The sequence below is a fragment of the Rhopalosiphum maidis genome, chromosome 3 (genome assembly GCF_003676215.2).
Source record: "Rhopalosiphum maidis isolate BTI-1 chromosome 3, ASM367621v3, whole genome shotgun sequence".
NCBI classification, from domain to species: Eukaryota; Metazoa; Arthropoda; class Insecta; order Hemiptera; family Aphididae; genus Rhopalosiphum; species Rhopalosiphum maidis.
Window position 1 is genome coordinate 30,488,920 of NC_040879.1, and position 17,509 is coordinate 30,506,428.

The 17,509-nt window shown below is 24.8% G+C and overlaps 1 protein-coding gene across 1 annotated transcript in view; it reads right to left on the reverse strand.

Moving 5' to 3' along the window:
* LOC113557497 (nose resistant to fluoxetine protein 6-like) overlaps nucleotides 1-17,509 on the reverse strand; it is a 61,193-nt gene that overhangs the window by 26,911 nt on the left and 16,773 nt on the right. The window contains exon 2 of the mRNA XM_026963055.1: nucleotides 1,248-1,406. Coding sequence (XP_026818856.1) covers nucleotides 1,248-1,406 — 159 coding nt within the window. The remainder of the gene's footprint in view (nucleotides 1-1,247; nucleotides 1,407-17,509) is intronic.

The following is a 17,509-nucleotide window of genomic DNA, read 5'->3' on the forward strand; positions in this document are numbered from 1 at the left end:
TAATTAGTGAATATTTTGCAATGTTATTGTAAATAAGTTGTTTTATATGCACTATTCATTCATCTAAAATAGAGTAGGTACCTATTGAAATAAATGCTTATAATAATATTTTGTATTTGTTACTATTGAAAAATAACAGTTATCAATTAATATACAGTAGCGCGTGCAAAATATTTTGAGTTTTTAATCATTCGTCAACGTACGAACAGAAATAGTAAAAACATTTAAATAAAAATAAATGGATTATAATACTGTCTAGTATAAGGTCTATGATTATACTTAGTTATAGTCTATAGCAGAGGTAGCAAATTATTCGAACACTACGTGCCCAAAAATGACCTTTTTTTTTTCGAGCATTCCATGAAAAATATTATAAATATTATATTCAATATTTTAAGAAAAAAATCATCGTAATTTGATTTTATAATTAATTTATTAATATAAAAAGGTTAGTTTAGATACATAATACAATAATATTACTTTATTAATTATTTATTTTCTTAATATGATTTTTTTTTTTTGTTTAATACTTGATACATTTGTACTTGGTATACATTTTAATATTCTTTATTTTTATAGGTATTTACATATTACATATTACATACAAATTGAATACTAAAATAGGGGCTGCTACGTAGAGAAAATTGTCTCGTCTAAACATACTTGAACTTTTAATACGCTCTCGAATTGTTGACGAAAAAACCGAAAATTTTATTTAAAATGTTCATATTCAAGAGCTACCTACTAAGAAGTACCATATTTAAGAGGTACCTACTTCCTACTAACCTATGTTAATCAAAGCTATAGTGATCAATATATTTAAACAATATCCGAATTTACAATAGAAAATTACACTGCATCAATGAATTAATTAACAAAACAAAATTTAAAAAATTTCAATAGTCCCATTAATACTTATTAAAATATTATAATATGGTTATGTTTAGGATGTCCGAACATATCACATGACACATAATATTATAATCATAAAATATTAAAATTATTATTATGTTCACGCATAGTGCATAAATATGACGTGTTTAGGCGTTTCAAAGCTATTTTTGAACACTCATTATAGAGTTCCTACAGTCGTACAATAAATAGGTATAGGATAATAATTATTATATCAATATATTACCTATATAGTTATACAACCTAATACATTTCATAATAATTTCAAAAACTTTTCATCCGGCAACCGGCAAACAATTTTTATTGTAATAATAATCAATAACAATTTAACTTACTTCTTAATGCCCATATTGTTAATTTTTCTAATTCTCTTAAGTATATCTGACTGTGGTTTTTGCATAGTTCGTTTGAACTGCTTAACACAGCCATTGGTGGACTTGCAAAAAACAACCCTTGAATCGTGTTGGACAATAGTATTTCGTTTTTTTTATTATCTAAAACACACATGATGAGCAAAATTAAAATTTATTCATAGGTTTATAGTAATATATAAATTTATTAAAAATATTAACAATTACTTAACTAGATAGTCTGAAATATTTAGTTAAAGTAGATATGTATAATAATGAGGATTTTTCTATATTTATTTATATAACCGTAGTATAAAGTTAGTACTATAAAATAAGTTAGATATCGTGATATATTTCTGAAAATTATAACTAACGAATTGTACCTATATATCAAAATAATCGATTTTTAGTATCAAGTTTAAGGACAACCTATATAATTTAATATTTTTTTTAAAGCGGTCTACGATTTTATTTTAAAACGGTCGTTATTACGCATGTACAAAATAAATTAATACGAGTAATAGAAGTAATGTGGAAGTTTAGATTTAATATCTCTGGGAATTAGTTAATAGATGATCAATTAATTTTCAAAAAAACGTGTAAACAAGTATATATATATTTGTATTTATTATATACTCGTATTTCATTGACAAAAAAAAATAGAACTTTACTATTCTTTTCTACGGAGATATCATATATATCATTCATTTAATACACCATTTGTTCTATTTTTGTGGTTTAGCTAAGGCCTAAGCTTGCACAGCCCACGTGCACATAATATAATACGTTCAACATATTTTGATTTAGTTTTTGGCTAGGAATAGAAAATACAAGTTGTACCTTGTACATAATATGAGTTAAATTGTTAAGTGACATATTATTGCTACAATTTTATTATTATTTATACAATTTACAATTTTATTTTTAGTTGTAGAATATAGAAACCATACAACATTTTAATTAGCTTTAAATTAAAAACAATATAATATGTATAATTCATATTTCATATTATTCTGCAACAAATTCTTGACAAAACTCAAAATACAGGAACATAGTCGGTAATAATGAATTATATTTTTAGACTTGTTTCGTTTCCAAAGCGGAGGTTCCAAACTAGTTGTATTTTATTTCTACATAAGCTTTTTTTTCATGAAATATTTTATTTTTTATAGTGCAAGAATCAAAAACTTAAGACTTTTTTGGTATGTCTCAATAGTGAACATTTAAATGCTAGTGCTTTGAACCTAAAGTACAGAATACAATTGTTTGTTTAATATCCAATGACTGCAAGCACAGCTATGTTTAATATTACGTGTTAATAATATTTAATAACAATAATAACCATTCAAAATGTTACGTTACATAGTATATTAAACGCGACAAATTCAGTGGCGTAAAGACGAGCATATTGAACTTGAAAATCGTTATGAAATCTATTACATCACTGTCACAGTCAAGATGAACTCAAATACTGAATATGATTAAATGTTCATTAACCTGTTATTAGCACTTTTCATGGTTATGAATATTATGATTATTATACCTATTAATTATTACTTTTACATAATATGACACAAACGAATAAAATGAACATATAATACATAAATACAATAAATAAAATAACGATGGACAGTAAATACATAAAACATTTAAAAAATAGTGCATAAAAAATGTAATAAACACGTTTTGAATGCATTAGTTTCAATGTTATTATCAATAAGCTATAATGCTTATAAATAATACATTTTCTGAAAACAAATTGTAATAATATCATTAAATATTCATATTTTAAGAACTAATTGGGCCAAGGTTTATAGTTATAATTTTAATAAAATAAAATAATTTATCAATAGTTTTTTTTATTTATTGCTAATATTTATTTTTTTGTTAACACTAAACTATTTATACAAAATTTATTCATAATAAAAATAAAACACTCGTTTTGTTATTGAAACGTATGAAAATTAAACAATCCAAGTCTTTATATCTGCTGTATCTATATACCCATATGAGCTATGATAATAATAATATAATAATAATTATGTATTAAAAAAAATAATTAATAATTAATTATAATATAGTAATATTGTACGTATAAAAATATCTTATATTATAATTTATAAAATAGAGAATATTTAACCCTTTTTTTATTTAAGAGTTAAAAATGTATAACAAATTATATTATTAGTGAGAATATCTTTTACTTGTGTCTAAAAATTTAGCGTAGGAGGATAGGGAAGTGACACCATTCCAACTTTAAAATAATTTACCAATAATAAATGTATATAATATATTAATATGTAAGCATTCTAGTATGGTAGCATAGACTTGTATAGAAGATAATATAGTAGGGCTTGCATTTTTGTAGAAATCTAAATTAATGATAATATATCAAGTTCATAATATCCATATTTCATATTATTATTATTATTATTGTAATAAGAAAAACTTTAAGAGTAGGTAATTACTAATTAGTAATTACAAAAAAATATAAAATGCATACAGAAAATAAAATCCAAACTCAAATATAATATGTTATACACTTATACTTTGTAACGATTAAAAAAAATAAAAATATTTTTATATTCAATGAATTTAAAACTCTCTAAAACAAGACAAATACTATATCTTTTCCCCGACTGAAGAATGTCGAAGAAACAACTGATCCTCCTACTTTAATATAATAATATAACATATGCAATCGTCTTTTATTTCTTATTTGAATCATGGAACCTATGGGGTAGTTGTAAAACGCATAGGTATTACTTCCTTTCCCCTCTATGTAGGGACGTTTTTTTTAAACTTTTATATTATTATTTATTAATTTTGAATCGATATTATACAATTTCAAAGATGAATTTATCTTGAGATAGCTATGAATAGTTATCAGGGATCTAAATACCTCAGTTACCCACTTGAAGCTTGAGAGTCTTTTAGATAAAAAAAAAACCCTTAAGACCATTTACTTAATAGGTAATATAACAACTATTATTATTTTAAAAACGTTTATATTACCTTAAAAATACACTTTCAAAATTAATTTAGTATACTGTACAGTGTATAATTTTATGCTATATAATTTGTGGATGAATTATTTTTCATAACACTAAAACGTTCAGTATAAATACGATTGTTTTTAACTTTAAAGCAAAATTGAAATTAATATTAGATAAGTAGCTAATAATTAAATAAAACTTTATTTCAAATGCAACCAAAAGATTCTTATTTTAAAGTATACCTCTATAATGGCTAATACATTTAAAAGTTAATCATATTATCACCCATTCACCACATTATGTTCATATTATATTATTATCAATATATGTTATAAATTATAATTTATCAAGTACGTAACATAGAACCACATACGTAAATACGTTTATTAATATAAAAACCATTATTATTAAAAAATATAATAATTATTATAATTTATCGATTGCGTATTTATTGTATTATAAATGACGGCGTATATTTACTTAATACTTATTACAGTAAACACTAAATGCATAAATTAGTATGTGTCTTGTACATAGGACATCTCCAAGATTAAAAAAAATACAAGTTAATCACGATTAACAATCATGTAAGAGATATTACGTACCCATCCAAGTTTTTTAATGGGAAACAATCGTCATATAAAAGCAACAAACAATGATTATACCGTTTTTATTAGTAAAATATTGTAATACTGATTTTACGTTTTACATAAGTACCTAAGTAGTAAATACTAAACATGACGTATTTCAGTATTCGTGATTATTTTAATTTATTGTGCACAGTAGTGTTTGGTTCATGATCATGAAGCAATTTAATAAATAAATATTTATTGTTATTATTAATAACAATAACAATAAAAATATTGGTTTAATATTGTATATAAATATTTACAAAATATACATAGGTCATAGACTATATGATAAAGACGTGTTTATAATAATAATTTATACATGGGTTAAAGTATTTCTGCGCATTCGAATATACGACGACAATTATTTAAATTGAAGAAACGTTTAAACGTAAATAATATAATTTACAACGCTATCTGTAAGTAGGATATTTTAGAATGACATGTCGTACGTCGGCGTCGATGGCACATATTACCACGGACAAATATTTATAGTTATTACAGTTATAATTATTTTCTAGATGATGACTAATGACGTTTATAGGTTTTTACTCATGGAATTAATTACCGTTATCAGCATTGTTATATTTAATTTAATATTAAACCATTGTAATCTATTGCAGTATGTTATTACTTTGCATTAGTCATTACTCATTGCGACATATTCACAATAATAACAATTTTAGAATAACATTATAATAATTTTATGTTCTAAGACGATCGCGATGTGTGTCTATGCCAAACATAATATACAGTATTACAGAACACGCCATCGACCATCCTCGGCTAAAAATGCAGAAATTAATAACAATTATTTCTGTTTTATATTTTCATCTATTTATTGTATCTATTAATGAATATAAAAAAGGTGGTACAGAGAATACGTTTACTCTTATTGGTATAAGAGATATTACATTTTAAATATGTATGCAATGAATAATAATGAACTATCGTTAATCATTATTTGTTAGTAACATCCGAAAAATGATTCAGAGCACAGCTCGCAGTCTTGAAATGAATACATTTACTTCGTATACGGAGTACAATTCCCATATACGTATTTGAAATTTTGAATACTCGAAAAAATATAACAACATTGGCATGATTGAAAGTTAATGTATGTAATTTAATATATTAATACTGTACAAATATATAATATGTAATTTATTTATAGTAAAATGAATAGCAATGCTAATAATATTATGTAAATAAATTGACTAGAGAAATTTGTTTTTTGGGTTCAGAAAAAAATATCTTTGTGTTTTTACATGTTTTCAAGAAATTAATCGAATTTAAATTTAAACAAACGTACACATCGATTTATAATTATATTACATTTTAAATTGCTAACATAGTAATCATTCGCTATTCATTGTTTGTGAAATAAGGCTTAAATTTTATTATAACTTTTTCAAAAAGTATATTTAAAATAATAATTGCATAAAAAAAAGTATTCAAATATTTTTTTAAATACCCACTTATTTAAATGAGTATTTTACAAGACTGGAAACGCGCGTTGAAACCACGTATGGTGATTGTACATAATATTATTTATTACTTATTACTTATTAGTTATTATATTTTAATATTTTTTTAGTGCTATAAAATTATAAATAAAATAATAATAATTAATAAATACGTAATAACTATAACTACTTTTAAATTTTATATAATTTGGGCATTTGATTAAATAAAAAAAAACTTGAAATTCATAAAATATGTATATAATATATTATATTACATATAATATGGGTATTACACAATATTACCAAATAACAATTATTAAAATTGTGACAAACATTTAGGTAATTGCTATCTGTTAAAAAATTATAGTTAATTTCATAGTTCAGTTACTCCAGTATATTATATTACACTTATTGATATTATTCAATTTTAATTCTATCCAGATATTTATGAAACATCATTAAACGAGATTCAAAAATAAATTAAAATGCATACATGTCTGACATTTTATATAAGTAAATATTAAATAGTGCAAAAATGAATAGTTATTAGATATGCTACAGTATGATGTAGGTAATTTATAAAATCCTCATATCTACTAGGTTTATTGGTATATAGATATTTAACGTAAGCTATTTATATTGTTAAATCTAAAATAATAACTAATAATTATTAAACGTAGTAAAAATTTAAGAGTAATATTAAACATTTTTTATTTACGTTTCTAGACAATCACTGTAACTTATTATAATTGTTATAATATTTTTATTAAAATGTAAAATATAATGCGTTATGATTTACTATTTGCATTTACGTCACATATAATATATTATGTTTATACAATCACGTATTCATATTGAGAGCTAAAGTACAGATTTTCAAATTGTAAGTATATTGTATATGGTATACATATCTAATATAATTAACTATCTTAAAAAAATACTTTAAATCAAAATTTATCTGAGGATATTTAAGTCATAAATATTCTAAATTACGCACAAAAACAAAACAAGTATTTTTAGTTAAACTAAGTAGTAAGTCCTAGCCTAACTTGATTGAAAATTGTCAATATCACTTATCGTTTTCATATATCTTTCGGAGTAAAGTAAATCGTAAAAGGCAACACAAAATAATTTATGATTAAAATATTGGGGAGTGATTGTAATTATTAGAGGTAAAAATATAATATTATCACTTTTATCCTAAAGTAAAATATGTAAATAAGTACCTACATTTAATATATAAGCATAGTGTTGCTATACTGCTATAGCATTGATATATAATGTTATGATTTATGAGACTTTTGAAATGTGTTTTTATGAACAAGTATTTAACATAATTTAAAATAATATATTATATTAAAATATAACTATATAACTGTATAAGTGACGTAAGTTATCGATTAATTACGAACCCAAAGCTTTACTGAATGTATCACAAGGTTAACGCGATTGTTAACAATTCAGACCAATCGAGTTGTGTCCGCTGTGGTGTTAGCATGTTAATATAGCCAAAATATAGCATAGTCGATTCATATTATTGTCAATTATGAGTTAAATGTACATAGAACATATACTATATAATGTCATATAGGCACCATAAGCATAACTAGGTTTATATGTTAACGTCGGAGGAGGCTGGAGTCCTGAATTGTTTTTATAGAAAAATTAAGTATCAGGTCATGGGGAAAGAATCACAAAATCAAACAGTTGAAACTTGTAAAATTATTGATTTTTATGAATTAGTTTTATAAAAACATGATGAAACCACTATTTTAACATTTTACATTTCTATACTCGTGAGAAAAACGATTTTTGACAAATGTAAAATATAAACGGGCGAGTGATCAAATCATAATCCCTGCATCGGCGAATTGCAGCACTACCAACTTATTTGTTCAAGAATATTATTTTTTTTTCCAAATATTTATTATACAGTCTGAAAATATGTATTTTTAAAATAAGCTTAAGCAATGTATAGCGGTAAGTCGATAATGACTGTTGTCTTGAAAGAACTTCACGTAATAATATTTAATCCTCAATATTAAAACATTTATTAAGATTATTCACTTTACCTAGTTATTCGCTTTACCCTACTATAATAATATAATTATTAATGATTCAATAATTTTAATTTCATTATTATTAACTAAAAATTAGAAATATCAGGTGTTTGGTGTCAACGTACTTGGCTTATTTGTAAGATTTTGTAAGTTTTGAAATCATAGCATTTATATTTAAAAAACTTTTTGGAAATGAGATGATTAAGACGTACGATGCAAATAGCAACAAGTGTAATGTATTTGTTTGGAAATATGAGATAATACAACGTGAAATGCGGTACGTTAAAAACCCATTTTTTTTTTTTTTTTTATAATGTAAACGATAAATAATAAATATACTGAAGTTGTATTATGCAGCTGTAATTCTATAATGAATATACGTAACAATTATTTACCGAAAAATAATAATATATATTTTTCTATAGGTAGTACTTTAAATATACTAGGAAGTATTTTTCTATATTAGGTACCTATATTAAATAAAAATTGATTTTAACTAAAATGACGTACATAATTTGTGCCATTTGTGGAAATATAACTTTATGGAAATAAAATTTACCTAGACCCATAATTAAATATCTAACAGCCATAGTAACAAAAAATAAGTTCAGGGGCAGCATATGCCGCACACCAATGATTTCACTTGTAAACGTCAATAACATCAGATACGTAATACATTATTATATAGTTGAAGACGTGCCACAGCGGAGAGACGCTACACAAAATCACATATAATAAATTATAATTATATTACCAAGACTATTTATAAAATGTATTTTTACCGGTCATATTCGTGTTTTGTCCCGTTCGATTCATGAAAAATCCGTGAATGGGAAAACCACTTATATATAGAAAATCTATAGATAAGATAGTAAACGCAATCAACAATTTATGAACCACGTACAAAAATAAATTGCAGGTATTCAATATATCAAACATATCATCACAATAATCCGCAAATTGGGATATTTTTACTTAAAAATTGTTGTTATAGGTATATTTAAAATTTCTTGAAAATTATAAATACCTTTTTTAATACTAATTATCTAATTATCATCTCTGCTGAATCATTTTAATTGAAAATAATATAATTATATTTTTATAACATGTAACTTATAGGTATTACTTATTTTGATTTGTATCGAAGAAAAACCGATTATCAATTATCGAAATACCGTGATGTTGTTCAAAATGTAAATTATAATAATTTTGAAATCTGAGTGTTTTGTCGAGGAGATTAGTCATAATAAATCCTATGGTTATAGACTTAATAGTTGGTTATTGTTAAATTGTTTTGCATTTTAGGCAAAATGATGAAATGATGCAAAAAGTTGTAACTTTTTTTTTATTTTTTGATAAAAAGATACGGAAACACACACCAAATTAAAATATTCAAAATTGAAACTTTTAGGGATACAATTCACGTGTAAAATATATGATTTTTCCATAATCAATTACACATACATTTAAGTGATGAATTACAACTACAATACGTGTAGATATTAGATAAATATTTCTTTAATAAATAATAATGATAGTTATATTTTTATCATAGATTATTTTATAATTATTTTAAAATTTAAAATAAGATTGTGTGGATATTATGAATAAAAAATTATTTTTCTTTTAGTACTTAAAAAAAATTCCAGTTTTATTTGAGAATTTTAGTCAGTTTTCATAAAAAAATTTCACATGAAGAGCATTTTTTAGTACATCATATTCATGAATAACTCGTAAGTTTTTACATAATTTTATTGCATCATCTGCCTTAATTATTTTCAAGAAGGCCTTGATTAACAAATAATTATAATTAATTGGTTATTGAATAAATTTGAAAATTTCTAGTCATAACATAGTGAAATAAATAATATCAAATTATCAATTGATATCTGAACTCGTCGCGTAATATATTATGTATATTTATACAAAGTCTGTTTTGTCCTATTTAATATCTACGTCAGTGCAGGTATTGTTCGATTTAAATTTTAATAATATCGTTAATTTATCATAGTTTAATATGTTTTTTTTTATTATTAATTTGCCTCGCTCCATATTATCTATTATCTGTATAATATAATATAAATATTAAATTGATATTGTTGTGTACATAATATAAGAGCGTGTCACTGTACGTTCGTCCTCGTACTATAAATATACCGTAACTATACTATTTTAGGTCTAGGACTTAGGTACTCCACTGACGCCGTCTCGCAATTTATTAAGTTCGAGTTTTTATATTACCTATGTTATAAAATTAATAATTACAACTAAAATCAAAATCCCATCGCTAAGAAGAAAACATTCATAAGCAATTAGAAAAAATAAATACAAAATAGGTATCTGGGAAAAAAATGTAATTATAAGTACTTATTTAGATTATAATTTTAACTTTAAAATCCCATCATATTTATAAATACAAAGTACAAAAAATAATAATTATATTATAGTTTCTAAAATTTACTTTTAATTAATTTAATTACGTACTATTTTATGGTGTAATAATGATTGGCAATATTATGTTACCTATCCAAATATTTTTTGTAGCTTTATGTTGTTATTGTTTTTTTATTTTTAAACTCAGTTTAGTCAGTTTTAAAAGTAGTTAGCACGTACAATTTAATTTTAATTTTTTAAAAACAATAATCATACCTTCCTATTATATATATTTTTTTTGCGTATAGAAAATTAATTTCTGAAACTAAACCTTGGGTATTTAAATTTTCTAAAAAACCTTACAGAAACAACTCACAAAAACTCTATGTAAATTTTATTATACTTTTTCGATCATTTTTTCTCTTTATTGAATCCTCTCTGTGTGCATTGTAATTATAATTTGAAATTAATTATTAATATCTAATAAATTAATAAAAGTTCTATTTTAAGTCATTTGTCTATCAACTTTCAAGTATACTAGGATACATGTATAAATAAACACCGTATAATACTCGTATGAGCGAATTAATTTGAATCGTGGCCTGTGTTATTGGTCATGTACTCATATCTAAAGCGTATTTACATTTTTTTCACAGATTAGTGGCAGATAATGATAAATTCATAATACTATAAATTATTTGTTATATATATCTTTAAATCTGACCAATAGATTAAAAATAAAACATTTAACTATTTGAGAAAACGTTGTTTTTTTAATTTCGGTGCTATATCGATCGACACATAATCGTCTCAGGAAAAACAACTATTGGAACAATTCAAACAGGCTGGCATTGACCGAGAGATGATCACGGCACACGGGCTATACATTTCGTTAGCTTAATAGCGTTAAGAGTGTTTAATTTCTCGTTTTTAGTGCGAGTCGCGAGACATACGCCGCGATCAATAATATTCACGATAACTAAAATAATAGCAGTTATACAATAATGAGTAATGACCAGAGACACGTAGGTTTTCGATAACATATAAATAACTAATTTTATTTTGTTTTCGTCAAATTTACATTTATGCACAACTGTATAGTAAACAGCTATCGCGATTCATTGTGTTATTATATTTGAGTTCAGCGGTCAAGAATAAGGATATAATATAATAACTGTGTTGTACTACAGCGTCGTCGCAGTGTCCTTGATGTTGTGAATCTGTGATGCAATGTCTGTATGGTTGTATAAGCCAGACTAAGACGATAGACGTCGTTACAAACTTATGAGAAATATCGAACGAATTTTTGAAAACCACGCGTCGTACATCATACTACATAACAAGTAATAACTTACCACGTATGTGATGGTGAAAGCAGAAAGGGGATGACTGGTTTGTTTTTATAATTTATGGAGAAGCCGATTTTTTTTGTGTAGTGTTACTTTTTACTAATTTACTCTTCTCGAATATTATTTATTGTCAGATATTTTATTTGTTTTCACTAAAAAGGATAGAAAAAATTCCTCAACTCTATAGAGGTCAACTCGGTGGTTAGGGTTTTACCTAATATAAAAATGATATGGTATGTAGATTGATGGTACCTATATTACAGGCAAGACATCACCAATTACGAAATAACTTTCTTAGAAAAACACATTTTTTCAAGATATAAATTTATCGGAGACCAGAAAAAAAATGTTAGAAAAACCAGAAACATTTTTGACCGATTTACGTAATTAAAAACTATGACCGAGTCCATTCCATTAGCAGTTAGGACTTTAGGAGTGTGCAGCGATAAGGTCAAATGCGCGTGGCATAATGAAAATCCAACCATGGTGGTCGATATAATATTATTATTATAAATTGCGGTTAAAGAAGTACACTAGTATATCAATGTTGTTTCCATTTTAAGAGGATGTTATACTTGTATTTAAGTTAAAGGTAACAACATTATCTGTGTTCTTTGTTGCCTTGTTGGTTATATTACATTTATATAATGTTTTAATATTTAAACAAATTATAAGTATTTTTAAATGGCAGTATTTTACACTCATAGTTCGTTAAAAAATTTAAATATCGTAAAAAACTGATTTACAAATACAGATAATGTTATTATTTTTAAGTTTAATAATAGGTCAACTCACTCTAATATTAAATTCATAACAACCAATTGGTTCTACAACAATTTGGTATGTCATACGTAGCACGTTTGTTCAAAAGAAGACAACTGACATGGAATGTGACGTCCTCTTAAAAGGGAAATATTATAGACAATTTTAACTTTAATACAAATTCAAATTATTTCTAGAGTAGTCCAGTACTCTCATGTTCATTGTCGTTGTGTTATGTAGTGTATTATACCAATACACTTATATACATTATTCGTTAAAATAAATGTTGACGTAGACGGTAGATGGCATAATAATGCCTTTATGACTTTATGAAGGCTTCTAGTGCGATTTTTGATCTAAAACACTATTTATTTAGTCGAAAAGTAAAATGAGTAATAACATATTATACTATCCAATATACATATTTTTTTCTAAATTTCAAGTTTAAAAATCATGTTTTGTTTTCTAAATATCTGTTCAATAATTGTACAAATTATTTGTGTTATATCGCGTTTTGGAAAATGAAATGTCTTCATCTTTACAATATTGTTTGCTAATAATTTGAGTCTCCTTTAAAATTTTAAACAACTACTATGATAACAACTATGATACGTGTAAGTCATGAGTAATATTATTACTATTAGGTACTAATTATTATTCTACAGAAATACTCAGTGTTTGAACATACACACTAAAAATTGGAAGGTATAATAATATCTTTTTATACGTTAAAGATTAATTTATCGGATTTGCTTTGAATTCACGCAATTGAATTCATGTTTATTCCATTTATGTGTCATTATTATTATCTGTACCGACCGAAATTATATTTTATCATTGAATTGCACGCCAGTGGAGTTATCTCTAAACTGTCGATGGTTTATTTTCACATGCCCGGCCAACCTTGAACTCGTTGCCCGTTGAAGCTACGAAAAATAAACTATACATAAATACGTAAACTGTCATTTGTGCATACACTTTTTTCGAATTCCTCCAAACTACATAAAACAATATATTATTACTCACGCTGTTCAATAGCTTTAAACATTTTTTCTATATTCGCACGAAGCCACGAAAATATTATGACCAGTTGATAGCTGAATAGCTAATATAATAATTATTATATTAAATATATTATACCATAGCTGATCATACACGGCGTTGCCCGACTCAAATTAAATAATACCAGTGGATTTACCCAGTTATAAACTCCGTTAAATGTAAACTATACATATTTATCACGGTCACTTGGGTGTTTTGGTCTAAATATAAAATGCAATTCTAAAATTATATACAATCATAATAACTTCATATTTTATAATTATACAATTAGCGTTAGATAATACTCCTTCTATGCAAGCAAAAAATATGCAACATTTTAAAAATTGGCTTCGTGGTGCTTATAAGTTATGATGATTAAGTAGTATATAAAAATACCTCAATCAGAACAATGGATATTTTACATTTAGCCATTTAGGTGTACATCATTTTTTAATAAATTGTTCGTTTTATATTATTTGCACAACATTATAGTTACCTTTTAAATGGTTTCAGTACAAATGAGTATATATTATTATGTAAAACATGTATGAAACATTTCCACAGAATTAGATATTTAATGGTATGGATCCGGTTCGAAAACGTAAAAACAGTTGAGAAATTGGGAGGGGAAGTTTATAACTCGATTATTTTCCCAAGGCTCAAGCGACAATTGCGCCCATGTATATTTCGAAAAATGTTTATAACTGTATTAAATACATTTCTGTATGCTGTATCTATGTTATAATAATTAATAATTTAAAATACATAAAATGAAAATTTTTTGATTTCAAACAAAGTTTTTAATAATAATGTCATTATTTCTTATAAATTGCTTCAAACGAAATTATATTTTCACACAATAATATGCTTGTATGAGTAATGAGTATAAGTATTATAATTGCACAAGTTATTTATGTGCAGTCGTAAAAAAATTGTCTCAAATCATTTAATAATACATAATAACGCAATTGTATTTTAAGAAAGGTCGATAGAGTGCATACAATCTTATTTCGCCGATTTACATAAATTATATAGATACCTACTTGTAAACAAAATAATGTTTTTACGCCTTCAATAAAAATGTAATAATAGTGTAATGTGCGTAAGATAAACCTTCAAATAAGTAAAATCATTTAATGAAAATTTGTTATTTTCCTAATAATTATCCAATTACATAAATATTTGATTTTATACTCATAAAAATTAAACGTGTTACTGTGTTTTTATTTCTATAAAAACAATCAGCATGGACCTCGGACCTCGTATTACATTATTCTTTTTTTACTAAAAATATATTATGCGTATAATGTTATCAACATAAATATCACAAAAGAGCTAAAATATATTAATAATATAAGATGACTAGAATGTCGTATACAAATTTTTTGTGAAAATTTTAAATTTCTTTAGTTATTCCTTGTTGAATTATATAAAAAAATTGATTTTCTCAAAAACTGGTGTTTCAAAAAATAAATATTTTCTTTATTTCGTCAGTATTTTTCTGCAATGTATACGTATATTTTGTTTTTAAAACATCCATTTTTTCATCATTATTAAATTATTATATTTAATACCCCTTTTATAATATAAAAATAAAATAAATACTAATGAGCACCAATGATATTGAATATTCTCAAGTCTCAACAAAACTGTAATATATAAAATATTGTTTATTCAATACTCCATCTATGATTAATATTTAATTTGATTTGTTATCAATAAGTTTTTAAACGTTTTAATAAACCATAAATATATATAAATATATTATGAAAATAATCCGATTTAGATGGACACCCCTGAATGATACATTATAAAATAAATGATAATTTGTAATAATTCGTTTGGTACCAATGGAACATGTACAACGGTAGAAAATGAAAGTCGTTCAAGGAAATCCAGCCTATATCATATTATTATATTCATAACGGCGGTGATAAATTTAATATAAATATTTCCAGAATTCAAATCGCGAATAATATTTTGTATCAAGACGACTACGTCATCGCATATGCCATGTACGCATCGTCTCGGCGTAATCTTTTGTTTTAAATAATGTTATTCTGGTAAAAGATAATAGATAAATAAGAAAAAAATAATCGAAACTACACGAGAATTAATGAACTGCGACATAATTAAATCGAGGTCGTCGGCTTGTCGCTTTCGCGCCGAAATGAAAAAGGTGCAATCGTGGGCGTCCGAATATATTATTATTTATTCTAGTAATTTCAGTGCTTGAGAGTTAGGTATAGGCTTTTGAAGCTATTAAAAATGCTTAAATATGCACCAAAAAAGCACTAAAAATAACCTATAATAACAAAATATTTTTTTCTATAATATTATATTTATTTGACGATTTAGAAATCAAAAATAGATAAAGAGTAAATCGTACATAGCGATTAGTGGATACAATATTATGATTTATGATATATTGATAATTTAATAATAAAAATCATATTTTAACCAGACCAACACCAATCTTAAGTCTAAGATATTTTTGTCAGATTAAAATAATACATTTTAGATTCTGAATGGAGCGATGGATATTGAATATATTTATTTTAGAATGATCAATATGACGTATATATTATTTATACATCTGTCATCACGCATTATCTTTAAGAGCAGTAAAATTGCTTAGATTTTCAACTTCGATATTTTTTATTGCTTGAAATTGAATTACTTTAAAGAGTAAAAAATACAAACTTTTTTTAAAAATTGGTGATAACCAATTAAATTAAATTTTTTAATTCAAAAATGAATAACCATCGATAGGTACTTGAGAATTTTACTAAATGTTTATAATTAACATTTTCTATACTTAGTATAATATTTAAAATATTTTGACTAGGTATTTTTGTGCTATTTGTAATTCAATCTTCTAATGGTAAAATAAATTCTATATTATACGACGTAGGTACGTAATATTTTTGGAATAAGTTATTTATATGAATGTTAAGATATATCAAGTAAACACATTTTAGGAAAGTTTTCTGTTAGTAGATATTTATATCATTTACAGTTTTAGTTGTTATGATATCGGTAAAATTACGAGAACAAGAAATGTGCGACCTAATAATCTAACTTTATATTTCTTTACTCCAAGGTCTATAATTAGGCACAAACGGTAGACGACGATGACGGGGCTGAACTCAGATCGGCGCAGTTTGCAATTAAGAGCGTGGTAAAGTAAAACCGAAACAAAACAAGATTACATAACGTTTGTAGATTATACTCTGCGTGGGTCGGATAAGAGCGTTATTATTATTGTTTTGCTTTTATTTTTTTGTCGGTCGCCGAGAAATTGAAGACGACTACGGTTTTGCATATTATTATTATAACATCATTATACGCAATCCGTATAGGTACCTATATAGCTACGGACATATTATATTATGACGTGTTGGGTCGAATAAAATTGACGCAAGTCACGGTGCGCGAGAAAGTAATTAGGCCACTGCTGTAGTATAATATAACCTATTACCTTTTTCAAGATATACAGTGTGTTTATTTTATCACAAATCGTAATTTTATAATATTTACTCGAATCATTTTCAATATTTGATCATTCAAT